Source organism: Colius striatus, chromosome 1 (genome assembly GCF_028858725.1).
Source record: "Colius striatus isolate bColStr4 chromosome 1, bColStr4.1.hap1, whole genome shotgun sequence".
In the NCBI taxonomy this organism is placed as follows: Eukaryota; Metazoa; Chordata; class Aves; order Coliiformes; family Coliidae; genus Colius; species Colius striatus.
The window spans coordinates 206,539,313-206,564,417 of record NC_084759.1 but is presented as its reverse complement, the minus strand read 5'-3'; the positions used below and the strand labels follow the sequence as shown (position 1 = coordinate 206,564,417).

General features: G+C 49.2%; 1 protein-coding gene across 1 annotated transcript in view; it reads left to right on the top strand.

Moving 5' to 3' along the window:
- Positions 1–255: 255 nt before the first annotated feature.
- GOLGB1 (golgin B1) overlaps positions 256–25,105 on the top strand; it is a 46,707-nt gene continuing 21,857 nt past the window's right edge. Inside the window, exons 1-12 of the mRNA XM_062020303.1 lie at positions 256–336; positions 8,160–8,297; positions 10,325–10,421; positions 11,033–11,185; positions 12,162–12,314; positions 16,062–16,214; positions 18,639–18,761; positions 19,170–19,283; positions 20,847–21,258; positions 21,929–22,020; positions 22,347–22,437; positions 24,057–24,130. Coding sequence (XP_061876287.1) covers positions 10,332–10,421; positions 11,033–11,185; positions 12,162–12,314; positions 16,062–16,214; positions 18,639–18,761; positions 19,170–19,283; positions 20,847–21,258; positions 21,929–22,020; positions 22,347–22,437; positions 24,057–24,130 — 1,455 coding nt within the window. The 5' untranslated portion in view covers positions 256–336; positions 8,160–8,297; positions 10,325–10,331. The remainder of the gene's footprint in view (positions 337–8,159; positions 8,298–10,324; positions 10,422–11,032; positions 11,186–12,161; positions 12,315–16,061; positions 16,215–18,638; positions 18,762–19,169; positions 19,284–20,846; positions 21,259–21,928; positions 22,021–22,346; positions 22,438–24,056; positions 24,131–25,105) is intronic.

The window sequence follows — 25,105 nt, the reverse complement described above, 5'->3', positions numbered from 1 at the left end:
CCAAACTGCCCCGGGACTCCCGCAGCGCTCCGGCCGCCCCCGGTCGTGCCCCGCGGGTCACGGCCGCCTCCCCCCGCCAGCCTCGGCCGGTTGGTAGCGCCCGGCAGGGGGCGGGGCCGCGGCCGCCTCGGGATTGGCCGCCCTGTGCCATGTCGCAGGTGACGGCGGCGCCTCAGCGGCTGCTGCGGCTCCATTGGTCGGCGCTGGCGTCCATCCCCAGGCGTCCGCGCTGATTGGCTGTGCGTGGGGGGCGGGGCCGCGCCGGAGGCGGAAGGCGCGGCGGCGCGTTCCGGTGCTGAGGTGGCTTGGGAGGGTTTGGCTGTGCATCCGCCGCAGGTGAGTGCTCCGTCCGCTTTTGTGTGCCGCGGCCGCCGGCGCGGCCCGGGCCGGGTCCTTCCGCTGCGCCGGGACTCGCTGCGAGCGCCGCGGGGAGCGGCCGCGCCGGGCCGGGACAGCCGAGCGGGCTCGGGAGCGGCAGGGCGGGCGGCGCCGGGCCGGACTTGACTCTCCTGGGTTCCGTGGTCCGAGCCGGCCCCGCCACGTCGCTGCGCGGTCCGTCCCGGAGCTGCTTCGGTGCTGCGGGGCCCGTCGGAGCCGTGGCGGTCACCTCAGCGCCGCGGTAACCCAGAGCGGGCAGCCGTGTCGCCCTGCAGCCGCGCCCACTGCCCCGGCCCTCCCGGGGGCTCTGAGGCCCGCGGCTGCGGGTGACCGCGGTATAGCAGCGGTGCCCTCAGTGCCCGTGTCTGGCAGCGGTGCCCTCAGTGCCCGTGTGTGGCAGCAGTGCCCTCAGTGCCCGTGTCTGGCAGCGGTGCCCTCAGTGTCCGTGTGTGGCAGCAGTGCCCTCAGTGCCCGTGTCTAGCAGCGGTGCCCTCAGTGCCCGGGTATAGCAGCAGTGCCCTCAGTGCCCGTGTGTGGCAGCAGTGCCCTCAGTGCCCGTGTCTGGCAGCGGTGCCCTCAGTGCCCGGGTATAGCAGCGGTGCCCTCAGTGCCCGTGTGTGGCAGCAGTGCCCTCAGTGCCCGGGTATAGCAGCGGTGCCCTCAGTGCCCGTGTGTGGCAGCAGTGCCCTCAGTGCCCGTGTCTGGCAGCGGTGCCCTCAGTGCCCGTGTCTGGCAGCAGTCCCCTCAGTGCCCAGGTATGGCAGCGGTGCCCTCAGTGCCCGGGTATAGCAGCGGTGCCCTCAGTGCCCGTGTCTGGCAGCAGTGCCCTCAGTGCCCGGGTATAGCAGCGGTGCCCTCAGTGCCCGTGTCTGGCAGCGGTGCCCTCAGTGCCCGTGTCTGGCAGCAGTGCCCTCAGTGCCCGTGTGTGGCAGCGGTGCCCTCAGTGCCCGGGTATAGCAGCGGTGCCCTCAGTGCCCGTGTCTGGCAGCAGTGTCCTCAGTGCCCGTGTCTAGCAGCGGTGCCCTCAGTGCCCGGGTATAGCAGCAGTGCCCTCAGTGCCCGTGTCTGGCAGCAGTGCCCTCAGTGCCCGTGTGTGGCAGCAGTGCCCTCAGTGCCCGGGTATAGCAGCGGTGCCCTCAGTGCCCGGGTATAGCAGCAGTGCCCTCAGTGCCCGTGTGTGGCAGCGGTGCCCTCAGTGCCCGTGTCTGGCAGCAGTGCCCTCAGTGCCCGGGTATAGCAGCGGTGCCCTCAGTGCCCGTGTCTAGCAGCGGTGCCCTCAGTGCCCGGGTATAGCAGCAGTGCCCTCAGTGCCCGTGTGTGGCAGCGGTGCCCTCAGTGCCCGTGTCTGGCAGCAGTGCCCTCAGTGCCCGTGTCTGGCAGCAGTGCCCTCAGTGCCCGTGTCTGGCAGCGGTGCCCTCAGTGCCCGTGTCTGGCAGCAGTGCCCTCAGTGCCCGGGTATAGCAGCGGTGCCCTCAGTGCCCGTGTCTGGCAGCAGTGCCCTCAGTGCCCGTGTGTGGCAGCGGTGCCCTCAGTGCCCGGGTATAGCAGCGGTGCCCTCAGTGCCCGTGTCTGGCAGCGGTGCCCTCAGTGCCCGTGTCTGGCAGCAGTGCCCTCAGTGCCCGTGTCTAGCAGCGGTGCCCTCAGTGCCCGGGTATAGCAGCAGTGCCCTCAGTGCCCGTGTGTGGCAGCAGTGCCCTCAGTGCCCGTGTGTGGCAGCAGTGCCCTCAGTGCCCGGGTATAGCAGCGGTGCCCTCAGTGCCCGGGTATAGCAGCAGTGCCCTCAGTGCCCGTGTGTGGCAGCGGTGCCCTCAGTGCCCGTGTCTGGCAGCAGTGCCCTCAGTGCCCGGGTATAGCAGCGGTGCCCTCAGTGCCCGTGTCTAGCAGCGGTGCCCTCAGTGCCCGGGTATAGCAGCAGTGCCCTCAGTGCCCGTGTGTGGCAGCAGTGCCCTCAGTGCCCGGGTATAGCAGCGGTGCCCTCAGTGCCCGTGTGTGGCAGCAGTGCCCTCAGTGCCCGTGTCTGGCAGCGGTGCCCTCAGTGCCCGTGTCTGGCAGCAGTCCCCTCAGTGCCCAGGTATGGCAGCGGTGCCCTCAGTGCCCGGGTATAGCAGCGGTGCCCTCAGTGCCCGTGTCTGGCAGCAGTGCCCTCAGTGCCCGGGTATAGCAGCGGTGCCCTCAGTGCCCGTGTCTGGCAGCGGTGCCCTCAGTGCCCGTGTCTGGCAGCAGTGCCCTCAGTGCCCGTGTGTGGCAGCGGTGCCCTCAGTGCCCGGGTATAGCAGCGGTGCCCTCAGTGCCCGTGTCTGGCAGCGGTGTCCTCAGTGCCCGTGTCTAGCAGCGGTGCCCTCAGTGCCCGGGTATAGCAGCAGTGCCCTCAGTGCCCGTGTCTGGCAGCAGTGCCCTCAGTGCCCGTGTGTGGCAGCAGTGCCCTCAGTGCCCGGGTATAGCAGCGGTGCCCTCAGTGCCCGGGTATAGCAGCAGTGCCCTCAGTGCCCGTGTGTGGCAGCGGTGCCCTCAGTGCCCGTGTCTGGCAGCAGTGCCCTCAGTGCCCGGGTATAGCAGCGGTGCCCTCAGTGCCCGTGTCTAGCAGCGGTGCCCTCAGTGCCCGGGTATAGCAGCAGTGCCCTCAGTGCCCGTGTGTGGCAGCGGTGCCCTCAGTGCCCGTGTCTGGCAGCAGTGCCCTCAGTGCCCGGGTATAGCAGCAGTGCCCTCAGTGCCCGTGTCTGGCAGCAGTGCCCTCAGTGCCCGTGTCTGGCAGCGGTGCCCTCAGTGCCCGTGTCTGGCAGCAGTGCCCTCAGTGCCCGGGTATAGCAGCGGTGCCCTCAGTGCCCGTGTCTGGCAGCAGTGCCCTCAGTGCCCGTGTGTGGCAGCGGTGCCCTCAGTGCCCGGGTATAGCAGCGGTGCCCTCAGTGCCCGTGTCTGGCAGCGGTGCCCTCAGTGCCCGTGTCTAGCAGCGGTGCCCTCAGTGCCCGGGTATAGCAGCAGTGCCCTCAGTGCCCGTGTCTGGCAGCAGTGCCCTCAGTGCCCGTGTGTGGCAGCAGTGCCCTCAGTGCCCGGGTATAGCAGCGGTGCCCTCAGTGCCCGGGTATAGCAGCAGTGCCCTCAGTGCCCGTGTGTGGCAGCGGTGCCCTCAGTGCCCGTGTCTGGCAGCAGTGCCCTCAGTGCCCGGGTATAGCAGCGGTGCCCTCAGTGCCCGTGTCTAGCAGCGGTGCCCTCAGTGCCCGGGTATAGCAGCAGTGCCCTCAGTGCCCGTGTGTGGCAGCGGTGCCCTCAGTGCCCGTGTCTGGCAGCAGTGCCCTCAGTGCCCGGGTATAGCAGCAGTGCCCTCAGTGCCCGTGTCTGGCAGCAGTGCCCTCAGTGCCCGTGTCTGGCAGCGGTGCCCTCAGTGCCCGTGTCTAGCAGCGGTGCCCTCAGTGCCCGGGTATAGCAGCAGTGCCCTCAGTGCCCGTGTGTGGCAGCAGTGCCCTCAGTGCCCGTGTGTGGCAGCGGTGCCCTCAGTGCCCGGGTATAGCAGCAGTGCCCTCAGTGCCCGTGTGTGGCAGCGGTGCCCTCAGTGCCCGTGTCTGGCAGCAGTGCCCTCAGTGCCCGGGTATAGCAGCGGTGCCCTCAGTGCCCGTGTCTGGCAGCAGTGCCCTCAGTGCCCGTGTGTGGCAGCAGTGCCCTCAGTGCCCAGGTATAGCAGCGGTGCCCTCAGTGCCCGTGTCTGGCAGCGGTGCCCTCAGTGCCCGTGTGTGGCAGCAGTGCCCTCAGTGCCCGGGTATAGCAGCGGTGCCCTCAGTGCCCGGGTATAGCAGCAGTGCCCTCAGTGCCCGTGTGTGGCAGCAGTGCCCTCAGTGCCCGTGTCTAGCAGCGGTGCCCTCAGTGCCCGTGTGTGGCAGCAGTGCCCTCAGTGCCCGTGTCTGGCAGCGGTGCCCTCAGTGCCCGGGTATAGCAGCTATGCCCTCAGTGCCCGTGTCTGGCAGCGGTGCCCTCAGTGCCCAGGTATAGCAGCGGTGCCCTCAGTGCCCGTGTCTGGCAGCAGTGCCCTCAGTGCCCGTGTGTGGCAGCTATGCCCTCAGTGCCCGTGTATAGCAGCAGTGCCCTCAGTGCCCGTGTCTGGCAGCGGTGCCCTCAGTGCCCGTGTGTGGCAGCGGTGCCCTCAGTGCCCAGGTATAGCAGCAGCCCCTGTCTGGCAGCAGTGCCCTCTGTGTCTTCAGAAAGGGAAAGGCAAAGAGTTAAACTTAGTTTATGTATAATAAACTTAGAATAAATGGAGGGAAAGTGCTGTCAAGTCTTTCTTCCCCATGGCTGATACCTAGAAATGGAAATGCTTACATTTAGGTTCTGCTTATTACTTGTATGCAGACTGTCCTGTGACTAGGAGTGGATTTAGGTTGTTTAGGTCAGTAAGGGAAGTTTATTTCAGAGCAAAGGAGCCTTTTCCAGAACATTGTTGGTGGTTCTAGTGTTCAAAGTAAAGTTTCATGAGCAAAAGTTGATTAGTCCTAGGAATACTGAGCAAAACACCTGTCAGCTACAGCCAGAACACAAACTCTGCTGTCTGAACATGGTGCAGGTCTGCTGTGTTCTGCCATTTGTTACAAAACAGAAAATCCATGCCAAAGTCAGAATGACCCTGCATGAGCAATAGTCTCCTCTGAGAGGTGAACTGTTTGCTTTATTTGGGTGAGGCAGCAGAACACAGAATAACCTCTGTCCTTTCGTGTTTGTCTGCTGTTCAGGAGGAAGTTGCTTAGCATTGTATAATGCTTTTTTGCTATAAGCTCAGAAGTAAAGAGGAAAGTACAAGCACCAGGGTATTCCTGCCATGAGACCTTGGGCTATTGCATGAGACCCCTGCCACCTCGTGTGAGGACTAGCTCAGGGACAGTATTGAGACCTATGTCATACTTGTTCCTGGGTTTATTCTCAGGGTGGGCTCAAAGAAGACTGGGCTGAGTTCTTTGCAGTGGTGTCCAGTGACAGCATGAGAGGCCATGAGCACAAACTGAAACGCAGGAGGTTCCCTCTGGACATTAGGAAATGCTTTTATACCGTGAGAGTTGCTGAGCACTGACACAAGTTGCCCAGGGAATTTGTGGAGCCTCTGTCCTTGGAGATACTCAAAAGCTGTCAACACAGTCCTCGACATCTGGTTCTAGCTGCTCTGTTTCAGCAGGGAGATTGGACCAAATGACCTCTGGAGGTGTCGTCTGGCTTCACCGATTCTGTAATAAGATTGTCCCTGAAACTTTTCTTTGTTGTCATTCATTTGCGCCAACAAATTCCCTCCTTGTTCTGGGGAGCCCAGAAGTGGACACAATACTGCAGATATGGCCTCACCAGTGCTGAATAGAGAGGAAGGATCACCTTACTCCTGGCAACATTCCGAATGCAGCCCAGGATGCTCTTGGCCTTTGCCATGGCTTGTTGTCAGTTTATTGTCTACGATGATCCCCAGGTCCTTCTCCACAGAGCTGCTTTCCAGCTGATCTGCCTCCAGCATGTGCTGGTGCGTGGGGTCAGGCTTCCCCAGGTGCAGGAGTTCGTGTTTCCCTTTGCTGAACGTTGTGAGGTTCCCCTTAGCCCATTTCCCATCCTGTCCCAGGTCCCTTTGGATGGCAGCACACATGTCTGTGGGCTATGGGCTGCTCTTTCCACCCTTGTGTCAGCTGCAGGGTTGCCCAGGGTGTCCTCTGCAGTGCCATCATCCAACTGCCTCTGTGCTTCTGTGCCCATCCTGTCAGGCCCCATGGACTTGTTTGGGACCAGTTTGTGCTCCTTGGCCTGGTCCCCTTCCACACAAGGCACGTCTTCTTTGCTCCAGACTATTCATTGGATGTCAGTGGACTGGGATTCCTGAAGCTTGGTCTTGCCACTGAAAACTGAGGGAAAGAAGGCAGTGAGTCCCTCAGCCTTGTCATCAGAGCCACTGCCACATGTAGCAGTGGGCTCATGTTTTCCCTGCACTTCCTTTTGCTCTTTATATAACTGTAGAGTTGCTTTTAATTCTCCTCTAAGTCCCTTGCCATGCTCGGGTCACCTGAGAATATAATGTAAGATCAGAGTTCAAAAGACATGCATCTACAAGACTTGAGTTCAGGTTGCTGGAGTCTGTGCCTGTGCAAATAGGTGTGGACAGGCCTCAGTTCCTCTGTTTGCATTCTGAGGAAGCCAACTGTGAGCCAAGCCCATAGCAGATTAAGTTCAGTATCATGCTGATGTAGCCACCCTGGACAAAGGCCAGGGAATCTTTTTCTCAATGTAGTCCATGTACACATGCTTGAAATTGCAGTGCCTGTAGCATGCAGATATGTACTGAGCCTCATACATGTTTCTGGTTATAATGGGGGTCGGCAGATGCCCAAATTCTTCTTCTTTTTCCCAAAGTTTTTAATACTACTTCTAATAATTGGTTCTATCAGTCACCAGTTACCTTATGTCCCACCTCAACCATATATTGTGCATTTGTGAGTTTAAGAAGCAGTGCCCTAATGCCCAATAGGAAGGGCAGATCCAGGCTCTTCAGATGTTGGTGACAGCCACAAAGAGGTGTTTTTGCATTTGAATAACTGTTCTCTAAAATGTGTTTTTACCACTGCCAAGGGGGCAGAGTCTGTTCCTCCTCCTCAGGGCGTTGTGGGGGTGGAGGTTTACAAAACTATAAATACTTCGTTATTCTTATAATGAACTGGGCACTCCTGGTCTTTAAATGAGTCTTTTGTATTCCCAGATTGGTGAACAGTTGATATTGACAGAAGAAATTTCTCTAGTAGGCACTGTAAAACTGCTTAATTCTGGAAGTCTATGCCTCAGTCTCACCTGCAACCAGCTGAGAAGTGAGCAAAGGACTAGCAGTTTTCCCTGGCCACACAGATTGTGGACAATCCTGACTTTCTGACGGTATGCTTGTTGAGTAGTTTCATCCTCTCTTTGCAAGACTCTCTGAGGCCTGGCTTCTTGCCTTATTTCTTTTTGTTTCACTAACTCGGCTTCGGTGAGGCTGCACCTCCAACACTGTGCCCAGCTCTGGGCCCCTCTCTACAAGGACATGGAGGTGCTGGAGAGGATCCAGAGGCAGGTACCAAGCTGGGAAAGGACTTGGAGCACATCTCAGCTGAGGAAGGGCTGAGGGGTCTGGGGCTGTTGAGCCTGGAGAAAAGAAGGCTCAGGGGAGACCTTCTCACTCTCTACCTGAAGGGAAGCTGCAGCCAGATGGGGGTGGGTCTGTTCTCCCCAGTAACAAGCAAGAGAACAAGAGGAAAAGGCCTCAAAGTTGCACCAGGGGAGGCTCAGGCTGGATGTGAGGAGGAATTTCTTTGCTGACAGGGTTGTGAGGCCTTGGAAGGAGCTGCCCAGGGAGCTGCTGGAGTCACCGTCCCTGGAGGGGTTTCAGAGCTGGGTGGGTGTTGCACTGAGGGCAATGGGCTGGTGGGTGCTGGGCTGGGACAGAGGCTGCACTCCATTGCCTGGAAGGGCTCTGCCAGCTGAAACCATCCTGTGATTCTAAGTGTTTCTCAGGCATTTTATTCAGCAAGCTGAAGAGCCTCAGCTTGTGCCATACAGCATAAGAAACTAGGCCATGTCTCTGCAAGAACAGGAGAAATCCAGTTTCATGAATAGGGAAGGCTTTTTTCACTTTTTGTGCTTATTGCAAACGACTGACTGTAATAATCCCAAAATATACTGTATAGAATCATATTGGAAAAGGCCTTTCTAAACCATGTCCCTCAGCACCTCAGAAAGACAAAGAAGGGACATTTCTTTATTGTTGGATCAATTATTTTCCTTTTTTTTTTCTCATCAAGAGTCTTGACTCATCCAACCTGTCAGTACCCAAGAGATGAGAAAGACTGGCGTGAAGGACCTGTGTACAACTGCTCTGCCTTGGAAACCTTTTTACTGCTGAAAACACAGACCTACGAGCTACTCGGTGCATAAAAGAGGTTGGTGTTCTCATGCCCTTTTCTGCTGTTGACACTCTAATATGTGTTGGGACACTCTTCTACTTCTGCACAATCTAGTGGCTAGAAGGTGTGGCTGCTATAGAAAAATAATGCACTACTGTTCTCTCCAGTGTCAATATTTCCACACATTAGGTGGCAATCTAAGAGCCAGGGGTTGCTTATTGAGATAGAGGAGGCCAGGAGTGAGTATGTCATTGTAGTCAAGTTTAGAAGCTTACTGTAGCTCAACAGAGACATCTTGTCACATTAAATAATTCCATTTGATGGAAGCAATTATTGTAACATAAAGTTGCTCTTATGGCTGGTGTGAGTTTGCTTAGCTTCAATTTGCACTACTGGAGCTTCTCTTACATCTGTACAAATTGTTTTGCCATTTACAGGCGTGGTCTTACAGTTGGGATCAGATCTACAGCTTTTCTGTTGAGAGATATGCCAAGTGTCACGTGTGACCTTTCTTCATAGCATACTGGAATGATTTAGGTCTTTAGGGGCCTTGGGAGTTCATTTGGTGCTCTTAGCATGGCTCACTTCAAAGCTAGATGAGGTTGCTGCCAGCCTGTTACAGTGGTTTTTACCATCTGCTTGATGTGGGTTTTTTTTTTCTGATTGAAATTTGTTATGCTGCAACTCATATCCATCTCCTGTGCACCTCATAAGAGGTGTCTGGCTCTGTCTTTAGCTACCTAATAGGTGAGTATAGGGAAGAGAGCAATTAAATCCCCCTCTTTTCTCACTGTTCTCAAGGCCAAACAAACCCAGCATTCTTAACCTCTCTGTATGTCATCTAATCCATCCTACAGTCATCTGGGGGCTTCTTGTTGTGTGTGCTTCAGTTTGCCCCTGTTTTTTGTGTGTGTCAGGGAACTTCAAACACTACTTTGAATATAGTCTTACAAGTGCTGAATAGAGAAGAATAACTGCTTCCCTCACCCTGCTAGCTGTGTTCTTACTAATACAACGGAGCATACAACTGACCTCTGCTGTGAGAGCATGCTGCTGTCTCACATTGAGCTTATCCACCATCATCTCTAGGTTGTCTTCTGCAACACAGTTTTACAGTGAGTTGGTCCCCAGCCTGTACCACTGCATGCGTTGGTTCTGTCCCAGGTGTAGGACTCTGTGTTTGCTTTTTCTGAACCAGGTGATGTTTCTGTAGCCTGTTGAAATCCTCTGGTCGGCAGATCTACACTTGGATTTATCTACTGCTCCTTAGAATTTGGTGTACTTACTGAGGAAGATGGCATCTCATTGTCTGTGTTAATAGTGGAGAACTTAATCTGCCAGCCTCTCCAAAATGGCAGATTGTCTTGCTGGCTGGTTCTACTGCATTTCTCTGGTTCTTCCTCAGAAGAACGAGAATCTCCTGAAATTCTCCTGAATTTCAAGGAAAGGAAAGAAGGTATCCCAAGCAGCAACCAGGGAATATGTGCCCTCTTCAGACTGTTCACCTGTGTCCAAGTCCTATGCTGTCACCCCTGTGACATGCAGAAGTCTCATCATCTCTGTGACACACTTGCCTCTACTTAGCGAATGTCAGGGCAGAGTTCACCATTCCCAGTACTTACTAACAGAAATCTTCGTCTATGTATTTACAGGCCATGTTTGACCTGTGAAGTGACTTCATTTAAGAACCACTTAGTCTTCTTTTGAGTAAACTGAACAGATCATGTTTCTGTAATGTCATTGTTAAGATCAAGACTGAACTACGAGAGTGACTTGAAATCTGGTATAAAAATGTATTTTTCAATCCTAGGTGTAGAATGATGAAGGTATCTTCATGTGTCCTACCAACATATCCTTTGCTTTTACTCTCAGAGAGCCTGGCTGCTTTTATTGTCATCATCATTTCTTTATTCCTGAGGTTTTACTGTGGCTTTTCTCTCTTGGTGGAGATGTATTCCCTGTAAGCCTGGTCACCTCTGTAGTGTTAGAGATCAGCACAAACTGATGCTTATTCTTCCTAGCAGTTTTCTCTCTGTAACTGCATTCTCTTTGTTTTGTTTTAGGCTGAAGATGCTGAGCCGTTTGTCAGGTTTAGCAAACACTGTTTTACAAGAGCTGTCAGGTGATGATGGAGATACAGTTACTGAATCCTCGCTTACTGTAAGTACTATGTAATCAGAACACTGTCAAATCTTAGTGAGAGTTAATTTAGGGAGCGTGGAACGTTTGCCTATAATGAGAACTGTTTCCTGCCTCTTCATTGCTGAGCTGTCATTCCCCTCTGCTTCTCCTATATTCCTGACCTCTGAAGTCAGCACTTTGGTGGGGCAGACCATAATCTCCTTAGTTTCTGCACCTCAAGGTCATCCTAGAAAACAAATTAGAATTAGGGTGAGGAAAGATTTTAAGGGTATGAATGATTCTGTGTAGCAGAAAGGGGAGCTCTGTGTGATTGGGTGGCAGTGGTAGGCCTGATCTGTATGTTGCCCTTTAGTATCTGGAACAATGGGTAGTGTGTGACTGGTAGAATCTCTCCAGTGTCATTCTAGATTTGCTTGTGTTCAGCAAAGGTGCTCTTTTTGGTGTGTTGGCTCATGGGTATCCTGAGCTTTCCTCCAAGTTTCACCTACTGTCTACAGTTCTACAGGCTACATGAAATGCTGGCAAGGAACAGGGTGCATCATTTAGGACTCGGGCTGAAGATATTATTTGGATCCTATGCTGCAGGCTGTTCAGACTTTTTACCTCCAGAGCTCATTTCACTTTTTCAGGTACAAGCTTCAGAGGCAGAAGCAGAACGGATGGAGGAGGCACCAGAGGAGCTATTGGAGCGCCTAGCCCAAACGGAAAAACTGGTTGTTCAGCTGAAGGATTTGATCCGAGAAAAGGATGCCCTGCTCCAGCAAAAAGAAGTTGTACTCAAGGTATGATTTCTTTCACTGGGAACTTGGAAGCAAGAGTGAAGTGCTGCTTCAGCTTTCTGTGCAAGCCAGTCTCTGGCTTCTTTTGAGCATTTGAGACACCTGCACCACTAAATGCATCAGCTCCATACAATTATTGGAAACCCAAGAATGGACCCTTGGACCCTAACACAAGAGATGTAGGATAGCTCCTGTTCATTTTGCTTAAGGGTAATTTCTGCTAGAGTAGATAAGCTCCATCCAGCTTATGCAGCATTTTGGCTTGGAGCTTGTGGACTTCTGTGAAGCCATTTCTGGGAACAGGAGCGGGGTTGCAACTGCAGCTTCTCGAAGAAGTTGTTTAAAACTTCCCCTGCCCTTCCCCACTGCCCTTTCTCTAAGTCAGACCCATGTCTGGAGCCAAATGAATGCCTCTGTCATCACTTTTTAAGGAAGAGAAGGCTGAAGCAGAGGGGCTGGAGGTGATGGAAGGAGTGAGATGGCCTGTGCAGATTCCTGGGAGATCTAATAAATACTAATATCTTTTGTGTGAGGTTTTTCTTTCCCCACTTCAGACTATATGAGGCAGAGAGTAGGCTGTGCTGTAGTAACCAGAAATCCAATGGTTTTATGGCATGTAACATGAGATACATATTGCATACTCTGAGGCATAACATGAGAGAAAGTGCAGTTACCTGAGATGGTGTTGAGGGACTGTTCATAGCAGAGGAAGTCAAACTGAATTTGTATGGACTGCAGGGAGAAGTCCCTTGAGTGATCTGTCTCTTGAAGAGAAAGTACTGGACCAGGAGGTAACTGTTTTGCTGTGTGTGGTGTTTCAGAAGGAATTTGTTTCCTGTGTGTTTTGATTAGCACTGTTACTGGGGCAGCAGATTTGGACGAGGAACGTCACACTGACACGTCACTTTCCCAGGCAACGCTTTCGGGGCAGGAGCAGTGGCACATTAACCTGCAGTCAGTCTGTGTTCTTCTTTTACAGGAAGAGCAAGAGGCTGCAGATGCTAAGCTGATGAAGCTGAAACTTCAGGCCAAAGCCAAACTGGCGTCTCTGAACAAGCGCATTGAGGAGCTGACAGAGCAAGGATCACCACTGCCTGCACAAGCCGCATCAGAAGAGCAAGTGTATCACAAGGTTGGGAGAACAAGGTTACTTAAAAGATGTTAGCCTCTACTAATAATCTGGTGCCACCCTAGCTTTTAGGTCCTAGTGAACTGGCAGGTCCTATCTCTAATTAGCAGGACATTCATAGCTTCAGCAAGGATGTCTATGCTGTTGGAAGCTGATCTGTACAGCTTCCTTGGAGTGCACAACTTTTTTCTCCTCAAGGGTGTGGTCCAATTTCTCTTTGCATACCTTCAGTAGTCTGTTGTAGCCAAGTTCTCTGTGCAGAAATCACATTTTCTATCTGAGCTGTAAGTTTCAAAATATTACCTGTGGTGTGAGTACAGCGAAGAAGAAGGAAGGTTGGCTGAGGTACACGAAGCAAGGAGGTCAATTGCACTGAAAAGCAGTAACTGAAATGTAAGAAGTGTGTATGTTTTGGGGTTTTCTTACACATATAGCTTCCTGTGTCATCACCAATTTTTGTGGTTAACAAGCCATAATTGTTTAAAGCTAGGTGTAAAAATGAGGGAAAAGTGTCCTGTATGAAGACAGGAAGACGGGTTCTGTTAGAGCTACTGGCTTTTGAGAACTTCAAATTGTTCTTCTGACCATGTAGCTTTCTTTAAAAAGTTAGTATTATTAAGCAAGAGAAATGTGATAGTAGTCCAAACAGATTCCAGGACGTCAGATGATCAGATGAAACCAGATGAGATAAGGGTTATGTGAAATATTGGGGGGGGAAAAAAAACGATTACAAGGTTGTAGGAAATATTAAAGGGTGAGCTGAGAGCTGTGGGTGAGAAGTGGCTACTCATGGAGTAAAGATTGGTTCCACAGCTTGGACCCTCTGTTTTTGATTGATGGCATCACAGATACGTGCTACTGTAATTCACTTTACAGACTTGAGAATCTCTCAATGCAAAGCAGGATTTGCCTTTCATGCAGGAGCAGTTGGATGATCTTGAGGATTGATGTAATAGAAAAATTAAGCAAAGTTTGACAAGTGCAAGATCAAGTACTTGTGGTATCCTGCCACTGTATGCTGCAAGGCCTGACTGCAGAGGACAGTGAGGGCCCTGGAGGCAGTTCAGCTGTGTCATTTTGCATTGCTGTCTGCTGCTGAGGCATTCTTGGCTTCTGCAGATGTAGCATGTGTAGACCTGTGTGCTGTTACATTGCTCTGTGTAGGATAATGGGTATTCTTGCTTCAAAATTCAAATTTATCAGTTGTAGGGGAAATGAGAGAAGCTTATAATCACTTAATTAATGCAATACAGATTTTTGGAAGGGCCCTACTCTTTTTTTATGCAAGGCAAACAGTTATCTTCCACTGTTGTACGAAGAGTGGCAAGGCTTCATTTGGAGTGTTGTCCTCTTCTGTTGTCTTAGAATTAGGAACAGTATTCTGAGAGCAGCAGAAGACTTTCCATTCTTCTATCACATTAGTAGCTGCTTTTGGTGAGACACTCAAAGTAGAAAAAGCAGAAAGTAAACATCATTTCTTTCTACATTTGTATGAGGAAGGTAAGCACCAAGAAAGGGGGAGATCTGTTAAAGTGGAAGGACAGTGCTGGCAGGGGAATGGATGGATGTAAATTACCACTAAGAAAAAAGACCTTCTAATTAGAGGAATGAAGTCTTGATACAGTCTCCAGCTGACATGGTGTGGAGCAGAGCCTTATTGGTTTGGGTTTAGAACATCATTTAAGAGAACTGATACTAGGGCAGTTATCTGCAATATTAGGCATTTGACCCAGAAAGCACTTTTCCGATACTGTCCTGTGAGGTTAAACCTTCTGAGGAGATACAGATTCCTGTAGTTAGCTATTTGCCCAAGTAGGTGCTGTCTGGAGTAATGGGGATAATTCCCAGACAGATACCCTGTCATTTGAGGTTTAAGTTAGGATTGCAGGTTGTTTTGAGTTCGAACACTTCTCGTTCCCTTTGGAACTCATGAGGGATAAATATAGCAAACAGCTTTTTTACCTCTCCATGCTGGGGCCTTATGTGTTAAATATCTAATTGGTAGTGCTGCTTGCTGGGCTTTTAACAGAGCACCTCCTTTTCAGGAGAACAGAGACACCATCTTACACCTTTCTGTTAAGTGGTTGGTGCCTGTATACAGAACAATTGAGGCTGCTCTTAAACTTTTCAAGTTACTGGCCCAGGCTGCCCAGGGGGGGTGTGGAGGCTCCTTCCTTGGAGGGCTTCAAGACCCGTCCGGACCTGACCTGATCTAGGTAGGACCTGCTTCTGCAGGGGGGTTGGACTGGATGGTCTCTAGAGGTCCCTTCCAACCCCACCGTTCTGTGATTCTGTGATTCTAAGTGAGTAAGCACAAACTGTGTTTAGGTATTAGAGCTTATATATATTTTGGAAAAACATGATATTTGAAAGTATAAGCTCTGGGAACTTTGTAGCTGTGCTGCTGCCCTTAATTGTGGCACTCCATGTAGTGGCTGTTGTGCAAGGGCTTTATCAGAAGCTTTTCCAAATCCGACTGCAAATATCAATCCTGAAAGCTAATCCCAAGTAAGCAAACTAATCCACCTATCTTTCTCCCTTAGCAACTGCTTTGCCCTGGCCCTATAAATTATATATATCCTTGGCTTCTTAAAGCTTCCTGCACTTCTGTCGTTTCTTCTTTTTTTTTACCTCTTCTGGTTCTAGGCTTAAGTGCAATTAAAGCTTTCCATGTCTGTCTATTCTGCCTGCTTCTCTGTAGGTGGTGCATCTTTTGACAAACAGGTAGCATCTTGCTTGTTCTTATTACACTAACTTAAAACTCCTTCTAAAAGCCTTTGTAGCTTTTTCAGAATGGGTTTAGAGGTTATAAATACTCTGTGGACTCCATGTGGTTCTGGTGGTCTGTTACAAGGAAAAGGGAAGAGATAACATTTCTATATATTCAGTCAAAAATGCCCAGTACTAAATGGTTGAAGAATGTGGGAGTGCTGAAAGGGTAACAATAGGATGCTTTTCCTGCTTCTCAGTGACATTGTCGATATGCTGGACCTAATACCTGATTCTGTGTGAAGTAGGCATACAACTGTGGAGTTACAGAATTTCCTGCCACGTGGATAGTCCCTGAGAGCGCAGGTGTAGTGTGCTGGTCTGAGTAGTCATAGCCTGAGGACATGTTTTATGTGAAATGTTGTCCAAGGTTAAATTTCATGGTCATAAATATAGGATTTTAGTACCTCAAAATGGAGTAGAACTGATTATTTGCTTGCCTGTTCCCTTTGCTTGTTTTTAAGAGGTTCATTGATACGGATCCCTTCAGTCTGAAAACATTTCCATGGGCATTTTCTGTAGTCTGGAATGTTTAATGTCTGCCCCTTTGTCATGTGGAGAATATTCTTCCATTGCTAATTAAACATGTTTCATCTCTGGTGCCAGAGAAATCTGTGAAATTAAAAAGCCTCACAAATCAGGTGGTCATGCTGTAGCTCATGTATTATATTTCATTTAACAATATGATTTAGCTTAGTTTATGTCAATAAATAGCTGTACAAAGCAATTTGACACCTCCCAGTTTGAGACATCTTGTGAATATCTAAGCAGAAATGGGGAAGTTACTTAACATAGGTCAACTTCATTAAAAGAAAGAAAATGTAAGGTGAAGAAATAAAGAAATATAGTAGAAATCAGCATGTGATTAGGAGTCGAGTGCAGCAGGACAGCATTGTAATTTTTTTTAATTGAACAGTAATGCCTAATGGTTTAATTTCTCCTGTTTCTTTTCTTCCCACTTCTTTCCCTTTGCTATGTCAGAGTAACCAAAATACAAGTGAAAGGAATACAGAAGAAGCTGAAACACTGAAAGAGCAGCTCAGGGAGCGAGAGGAGACTCTTCAGGACCTGAAGGAACAGCTGGCTCTAGCCAAAGTGAATCTGAAAGATGCTGAAATCAAGTATGCAACCCAGGTACAGATAAATGTGTGTGTGTATGTGTCCGTATTTCCCACCTCAACGCTTAACAAGTGTGATAGAATTAGAATAGTTCAGCTGGAAGGCACCTACAACAGTCGTCTGGTTCAACTGCCTAACCATTTCAGGGCTGACCAAAAGCTAAAGGATATTGTTAAGGGCATTATCTAAATGTCTCTTAAACACTGACAGGCTTGGGGCATCAACCAGCTCTTTAGGAATCCCGTTCCTGTGTGTGACCACCCTCTTGGTAAAAAAATGCTTCCTCATGTCCACTGTGAACCTCCCCTGACACAGCTTTGAGCCATTCCTGTGCATCTTGTGCCTGGATAGTGTGAGACAGTTGTTCCCAAGGACATGCTGCTGCCAGGGGATATGACTAAATCCTGCAGCTTGACAGAGACCAAGCTGCCAAAGCTCAGTGCCCCCTAGTCCAGCTGTAGCATAGCTGAGGATGTGTTCCCCACAGGCATGCACCTGCAGCTCCTGAGCATGTGTGTAGATGCCCAGCCACACTGATGACATGGAAGCACCCAGTGCTCACATGAATGCAAAGGGTGCCAACAGATGTCCATGTTCTCTTCTATGGCAGCTCAGATGAGAGAACAGTAAGAATATAGACAGATGTATGTTGTGGATCTCACCAGCAGCAGTGCTTAGATACACAGTCTGCCTGACAACCAGCCCCTGGATCCATGTCTCCACAGCTGTTGGCATGACCACAGCTCTGCTTTAGCTGAGGGTGCAGACCCAGTGCCCATATGCAAGTATGCTTGATGGGGCTGCCCTGGTCCCTGTGATAGACACCCTCCTTGTGCTGCTTGCCTTTGCAAAAATGTGTACTTCAGTGCACACGTGCATGCACGCACACTCCCACCACCACCACCCCTGGGCAGGGCTCCACTGCCCTCTCAATAGCCAACCCTCTGTGGCCTTGTCTTTAGAGAGACAGAGAAACACACACACACACACTCTGAGCAGGGCTCTCCTGGTCCCTCTGGTAGCCATCCTCCCTGTGTCCTCACTCTGAGGCACACAGCTGACCAGGACCCCCTGGTCTTCTCTATCAGCCAGACATTGACATGTACCCTAAAGCAAGTGTTGCCCTTAGAGACCCCCAGGACTCTGTGTTTTCTGGTAGCTGGCCAGAACTCCACATGTCCATTCAGTAGCCAGGTCTCCCTCTAGTTTCACCCTTGGACACCATCCTTGGGCACTGTCCCCTCTCTGTCCTGGCTTCCAGGCCGCTTCACCTACTTGCCAGCTAGTCCGGCTTGATACCAGCTAGTGATACAGGCTTGATACTAACAAGAGATGATTCACTTGCACACATGCACTTGTTCCCAGTACCTGGCATTGTGTCCATACAGACCTGACCTGTGGTCCCACTGCAGTTGCTCCACTTCAGTTTGCTTGCTGTAATCTCTCTGCACAGGGACACACAGGCCTTTTGACCCACAGTCTAATTCCAGTTGCTAGCACTTAGACCCACCTTTAAATGCACACTGAATAAAGATCTGCTCCCACAGTGAAAGAGTTAGAAGTGGTGTTCAGTAAGGAGATGGGCCAGACTGCTGGTCGGGTGCAGAGCATGGTGAGACAAGCAGATGGAGCAGCTACTGTTTATACAGCTGGCCTTTTTTAATTCCCTCGTCCTCTGTGGTTTTGGTTTTGTTCTTCCCTTCCAATCCCCTACTGTTCTATGAAATTACCCAGCTCCATCTGTTTCCCTGCCTTTGGCTCCTCCTCTAAACATTTCAGAAGTCTGTTGCATCAGTCTCAAAATGGGAATCACAAAATGGTCTTCACTTGCATCCCATTTGTCCTACACTCCCAGGCAGTAACCATCCAAAAGGTGCTCTGCAGTTAAATCATCTTAATGGATATCACACTTGACAATGAGACTGATGCTCTGAGGAAGGTGGAACAGCCCCTGGAGGGGCCTGGAGTGGGTGTCCCTCCCAGTCAGGATTTGGGTTCTTCTGTGCCTGCTATTGCTGTTCGGTGATGGGCTATGGAATCAGCTGGGGCAGAGTATTCTTTCAGCCCCCAGACCTGCCACTGTCCCTGTATGTTCTGCTATGGATGAGCAGAATGATACAGGTGTTACTGTGTTTATTGATGGGAATATTTTTGTTGGTACGATACAAACAAAAACCCAGGAGCTGTATGAGCTTGTAGTTATACAGCAGGCTTATCTTTTAGCATCCTGCATATTTGTAGATTAAATTATATGGTTTTTGCTTTCTGGGATCTGAAATATTATCAGCTAATTTGTACATATTAGTAGGATAAAGATACTGTTTGACCAAGGTGACACGTAGGATTATCAAGCTGAACACTGGTGCTTGTTGAAAGCAAGTCTGTCCACCTCATAACCTTCCTGGTTGTTTTGTTTTGGGTTTTTTTGTGGCTTTTAAGCTGAGCTCTCTGCAGGGAGTGATTCAGGAGAAGGAAGCTCTTCTGGAAGAGCAGGATCAGCAGCACCAAGCTGAACTGAGGAATGTAGCGGCCCGGTCGGATCTGGAAGTAGAGATGCAGCAGGTACACTTGATGTAATAATCTTACTGTGGGAGGAGACAGGAAAAGAAATGTTGCCAGTGTGAAGATGTCTTGACAGAGCAGTTGTCACCCAAGTAACTCAGGAGGGCTGAGAAGAGATGTGATTGGATTTCTGGGGGTTTTTGTGAGGCTAGGTTGACTTTCAGAGCCCTCGCTTCAATCTGATGAGTTGCCATTGTGTGAAAAGAAAGAACAGTTAACAAGAACTCTTAAATTACTGTGCTCCAGTCCTTATTTGTGAAACAATGATGGGTTCTTCAGAGTAAGGGGCAACAGAAATGGAGTTACTCAGGCTGTTAAAGTAAGTGTGTTACGAAAACTATGTGTATGGCTGAAAGCAGGAGACATGTCATCCTGCCAGACACTGGTGTAGCACTGTCTGTCTCCCAGAACCTGCGCACGCTTCAGAGAAAGCTGGAGGAGCAGGAAGCAGCTCTGCTGGGACGAACCCAGGTGGTAGAACTGCTGCAGCAGGAGCTAAGTGCTGCTGAACAACAAAACCAGGTAACTTTCCGTACTTTGCTTGTTGCCTTAATGTCATGGGTACGTGGTGGATGTGGCCTTTGTCAGTAGCTCAAAAGTTAGTGGATTAGCTTATTTCTGACACCATGTTTCCAGCATGAAATCAGCTGGGTGGCTCCCTCAGTCAGGCTTTAGAGCTGCAGGTCTGTATCCATATTGGGTCCAGCCAAAATAACAGAGATGTGGGCACTGTCTAGGCAGGTGGACAGGGACAAAGTCTATCTATGATCCGTGTTGCTTACTGATACATTCAAAGCCATCAAATGCACAATGCTGTGCCTAAGGCAAAAGGGCCTGAGACAGTGCTGCTGTAGCTACAGTGTTTCTGCACTGCAATATCCAGGCCAGTCCAGAGCATGGACAAATGTTCTTTGGTATGTCTTGCTGAGAACCTGCTAATATGATGGACACAGCTTCTGGAGTGGTAGTGGCTCTTACTTAATCATTTTGTAGCACAAAAAGAATGAGATCAAGTCTATGCATACATGACTCTATGTACTTGTGCCACTCGAGACAGGGATGAGTATACAATCTCTTAAAAGGCTTGTTTGTGGATACAAGATGAGTGTAGTACTTTTTTTTTTCCCCAATGTGAACTTCTGAAGGTAATTCTCCATCCCTTTAGAAGAGACTTACACTGTCTCAGCCTCATGTTATCAGGCTGCACAATCTCCAGCCAGTTTAGTGCTGAACCTCACTTTGGAAACTTTTCCACACTTAGGCACCACTGTTTTCTATTCCCACGTGTCCCAGACAGGCATAGTGGTGGGACATCTTAGCACCAGAAGGAACCTCACTACTGATTACATTGCTCACCAGGGTATTTCATGGAGTAGTGACATGGATATCTTCATGGCATGGTGGTTGGGATCTCCTGACTCCTCCTTTGTGTCTTTGACTCCCCTCATGCACATTATCAGAGGGAGACCTTGGTACCCATATAACCTTGTGTCTGTGTGGCTGAAACTTATAAAGGGAGCTCCTCAACAGCCTCCTGCTGAAACTAGTTATGCAGATTGTCCACAGCTCCAGGAGAAGGAAGTCTGACAAAAGATTCTGGCAAGTGCAGGGTCTGTTTCTGTTCCTTGGTTGCCTTAAACATCTGATCAGTGTCGACTAGCTTTCTGGGATCTTTCTTGAAGCAGTGGGTGCTGTGTGGAGCACTCTGCCACCTCTAGTTTCATATTGGCCCTTTTTCACATACATACTTTTATTCTGATGTTTTAATTGTTCTCTGAGTTCCTCCTCTTCTGTTGTTGTCCTTCCTTCCCATTTTGGTAAGTTTTCTTTCCTCTGAAGAGAACTCGTGGCCACTGTTCTGTTAATTGAGAGTTCTTGTTTCTCACAGCATTGCTTTCTTGACACTTGCAAATAGTAGGGCGGTTTTGTTCTGGAGAAGTTGACATTTCTGCCATGTTTATTTTGTCCTACTTGCTACTTAGGTATTTGAAAAAGATTTAATGGCAGTTTTGAAGTATCATTCAGGTACCTGGGCAATGTATGGAACTAATTGAGAGTTAAATTCATTACTGTATCCTCTTACAGACACTCCTAGATAAGTGCCAGAAGATGGAAGTGGATCTAAGCTCCCTGAGAGATGTGCTAGATTCAGAGAGACGAGAGTCTCAGGATCTCAGAGAGAGGATGGAGATGGAGCTAGCTGAGAGGAAGCTGTCCTCCCATCGCTTGCAGGAGGAGGTGCAATGTCTCTCAAAGCAACTGGAAGAGGCAAGAAGAGCTCAAGCTGATTTAGAGGTGAAGTATAAAGACCTGGAGCAGGAACAAAGGCTGGAGGTGGAAGAGAAAAACGTGCAGATCAATTGTCTGAAGGTGGCTGAGCAAGAGCTGCAATCCAGCCATGCTGCCCTTGTAACTGAAAATGATCAGCTGAAGCAGGATGTTGAGCGGCTGTTGATTTTGTCTGCTGAAAACAGTGCTACAATACAGAAACTGCAGGGTGAGCAAGCACAGCACATGGGTGAAACAGGCTCTCGAGAGCCTAAGGATCATTGGGTTACCTTCTGTTTGGCTTTGGTTTTATAACAGCTCATGTAAAGGTCCTGCTATAAGAGTTCCCAATTGCATGGGAACGTAGGAGTGGTTGTATGAAACTAAAGGTCTCTATGTGATCCCACCTTCCTGTCTGGCAGCCACCAAAGCCAGTTGCCAGAGGAGAAGCAGAAGAGTAGGGCAGCATGTATGGTACTTTACTTGCCTACGGTCCCAGCTTACAGTCGTTTGAGGTTTATAGATTCCTTGAGCCAGATGTATCTTTTAAGCAATTTAATAACTAGTTCGATTTTTTTTCCCATCAGCTTCTGTAAGTTCTTTTGAGATGTGCCACATTCTTCTGAGTCTGAATATCTCCTGAAATTATAAGTAAAACAACCAAGGAGAAGAAGCTGTACGATTCTGTCTGTAGGCTTGTGGTGGAGCTGACAGCACTGGTCTTGCCTCAGGCTATTGTTTCAAACTGATTTTTTTTTTTCAGCTCCTTTATGGCCCAAAACTGAAGCACTGACTGAGAAATAAAGATGTCATATACTACTGTGCATATATGTAAACTGGATATATCTTAGTAAGAAAGGCAAGATCACGCCCTAACTCTCCCTTTCCCTCTCCATTAGATGAACTGGTACAGAATTCTGAAGAGTTGATCTGTTTTCAGAATGAGCTGAGATCCCAGTCAGTAGTGCAGGTCTCTGAACTGAAGAAACAGGTATGATCTTTTCGTATAGGTCTCCTGAAATTCTCCCATATGTTGAAGAACTGAAACCAAACAACGGGTTTAATTCTTTTCTTATTATGTATTGCTTGAGAGAGGCTCTTGTGGGTTCTCCCAGCTGGTGGGCAGACCTGTTACGACTATGGAAGCCTGGGAAGAAACAGGAGGCAATCTGAGTAATTTAAAAGATGCTGATGGGTTTGTTACAACATTAACTGAAAGATCCATGGCTGGCGGGGGTGGGGTGTATATATATAAACTGTGTGTGTGTATAAACTGTGCTGAAATTTATCTTTCTCCTCTCCATCCTTTGTTAACAGGATGAAACAACTTCACAGGAAGAAGATGGGGAGGATCAGAATGAGACTTCACTCCTACCCACAGAACACTTGGAAAGCCAGAAGACTGAAGGTGGGTATGATTAGCTTCCCTACTGCAGCGTTCCTAAAATGTTTAAGAATTATTGTTGCCGGTTTTTAGATAAAAAGCGTGTCCATGGTTATTCACTGACAGCACCTTCAAAATACTGTATCATTCTTTCCAGTGGTTAAAGTAGAACTTAATTCTAAAGGGAAAGTGAACTGTTTGAATCCCAGACAGTGAGCAGACCGACAGAAGCAAATAGTAAAACCGTCTGGAGTTACTGAAAAGAGGGGATGTGTGCCACAGGCCTGCCTGCATGGAGTGGTGTTGTGGCAACAAAGCTAGGGTTGGTGTTTTGGCCGTGAGACAGAGCAGACAGAGCTTGTTACCCATGTGTTCCACACACCTCATGCTCCTGCATCTATGGTATCTGGTGATAGGTGCAAAGAACGTGGAGAAGGCATGAAAAAGCTTGGATGAGGGCAAGGATGGTAATAGTATGTGACTGCAGGGTTTTACAGAGGAGGGCACCAAGGTTAGCTTTGTTGTGATGGTGCATATTAAACTTAATGATTAGTTTTCATAGAACCATAGAGGAGTAGTGGTTGGAAGGGACCTTTAGAGATTTGTTCCATTAATTTTAGGCACATGGTTTAGGGGTGGCCATGCTAAGTGGTTAATGTTTGCACTCAATGATCTCAAAGGTCTTTTCCAACCTAAAGGATTCTGAAGTTCTATGATTCTAAAGTGAATTATGCTGAAGGGGGGTAGAATAAACTTGATATCCCAAGACACTGTGCACTTGCACATTCTTGGATTACAAAACAGGATATAAGTGAAGTGGCAGCTCCTCCCTGATACCAGATGCTGACAATCTGCAGGTATTGCTTTTGGGGAAGTATTTTTGATATATTTTGCTGAAACAGTAAAGGGCCCATACATAGGTCACATTAAAAAAAACCAAACTAATTAGGATTTGAGTGTCTGGCACATAGATCAGTAGCAATAATACCACCCCTCTTATCAGAATGAGATTATGGCTATCAATGGGTTGCCATAGTTTTTGACTTGAGGGGTTGGTGCTCTGTGGCAATAAGCTGTCTCAGTTTTTGCAGAAGTAGATTCCTTTTGCTTCCTGTCATTCAGGAGTAGAAGAATCCTGGTGGGGAAATAACTACCAATAAACCAGACTCCTGCAGTCCTAGAACATCTCTCTTCTTTCTTTTTATTCCATGAGCTCAGAAATGCAGATCTTTCGTGCACTTCAAGACATCATTTAGAATTATAGAATAGTTTGGGTTGGAGGGGACTCCTAGAGATCACCTGGTCTGGCTCTCCTGCCCTGGGCAGGGACATCTTTCCTTGCAGCCCCATCCAACCTAGCCTTAAACATGTTCAATGATGTGGCAACTGACAGCTTCTCTGGCAACCCAAATAGAAGCAGCTCTCTTGAAAGGCTGCAGAAAGGCCTCCTTGGAGCCTTCTCCAGGCTGGACAACTCTCTCAGCCTTTCATCACAGGATCATCCAGCCCTCTGATCATTGTTGTGACCTCCTCTGGACTGTGCAACAGATCCATGTCTGGTTTGTCCTGGGAAAGAATATCCCTTTGTTCTCTAAATCAGAGTTTTAATTTTCAAAGGAATTACCTATGTTTGAATGTTTCAGAAACGCCACATTTGCAACACGTTCTCCAGGAGCCTCAACAGGGAGCTGTGACGGTTGCAGAAAATGCAAAGCAGGTAATGATTAAGCAGATGAAATAAGCTAAAACAAAAACAGGTCAAGGACTGGCCTTAAAACAGATAAGCAGTTATGGCTGTTTTTAACAATCCTCTTTGGAAGGTTATTATTAACTGGATTAATGATGAAAGACAGAAATAGCTTCCAAATACTGCTTGGACCGTGTTCTTATCAGACTGCATTTCCCGTTGCTGGCTGTGTGGAGTTCTCGTGTCCTTCATCCACCCAATCCCTATTCCTGCTATTCTCTACTTCTTGTGAGTCAGTTCTTTGGCAAAACCTCAGGCTCAACTGAGGTGAGTTTTGGGAAGGTCAATTCCAAAGGCTTATCTGGCATCAGGAGGGAGAAAAGTAACACTCATGGGTTGGGATAAGAACAGTTTACTAATTAAAGTGAAATAACAACTAGTAACAGTAATAAAATGAAAAGTAATTTAACAACAAACCCAGCCAACTGCTGCCCAATGCAGTTGCTCACCACACACTGACTAAGCAGGGATCTGCCCCTCCTGGCCAGCCACCCTCAGTTTATATACTGGGCATATAAACTGGTATGGATGAGCCCTTTGGCTATTTGGGTCAGCTCTGCTGGCTCTGCTCCCTCCTAGCTCCTTGTGCACCTCCAGCACACTAACTGTTAGGACAGGATGGAAGCAGAGAAGGCCTTGACACTGTGCAAGCCCTGCTCAGTAATAACCAAAACATCCTCCACACCCTCCCTGGGCAGCCTGGGCCAGGGCTCCCTCACCCTCACAGTTAAATAGTTTTTTCTTATGTTTCAATGGAACTGTTCGTGTTCCAGCTTCATCCCATCACCCCTTGTCCTGTTGCTAGATACCATAGAGAAAAGGGTTGCCTCAACCTCCTGACACCCACAATTGAGATATTTGTAACTATTAATGAGATCCCCCCTAAGTCTTCTCTTTTCTAGACTAAACAGTCCCAGTTTGCACAGCCTTTCCTCATAGGTTCTG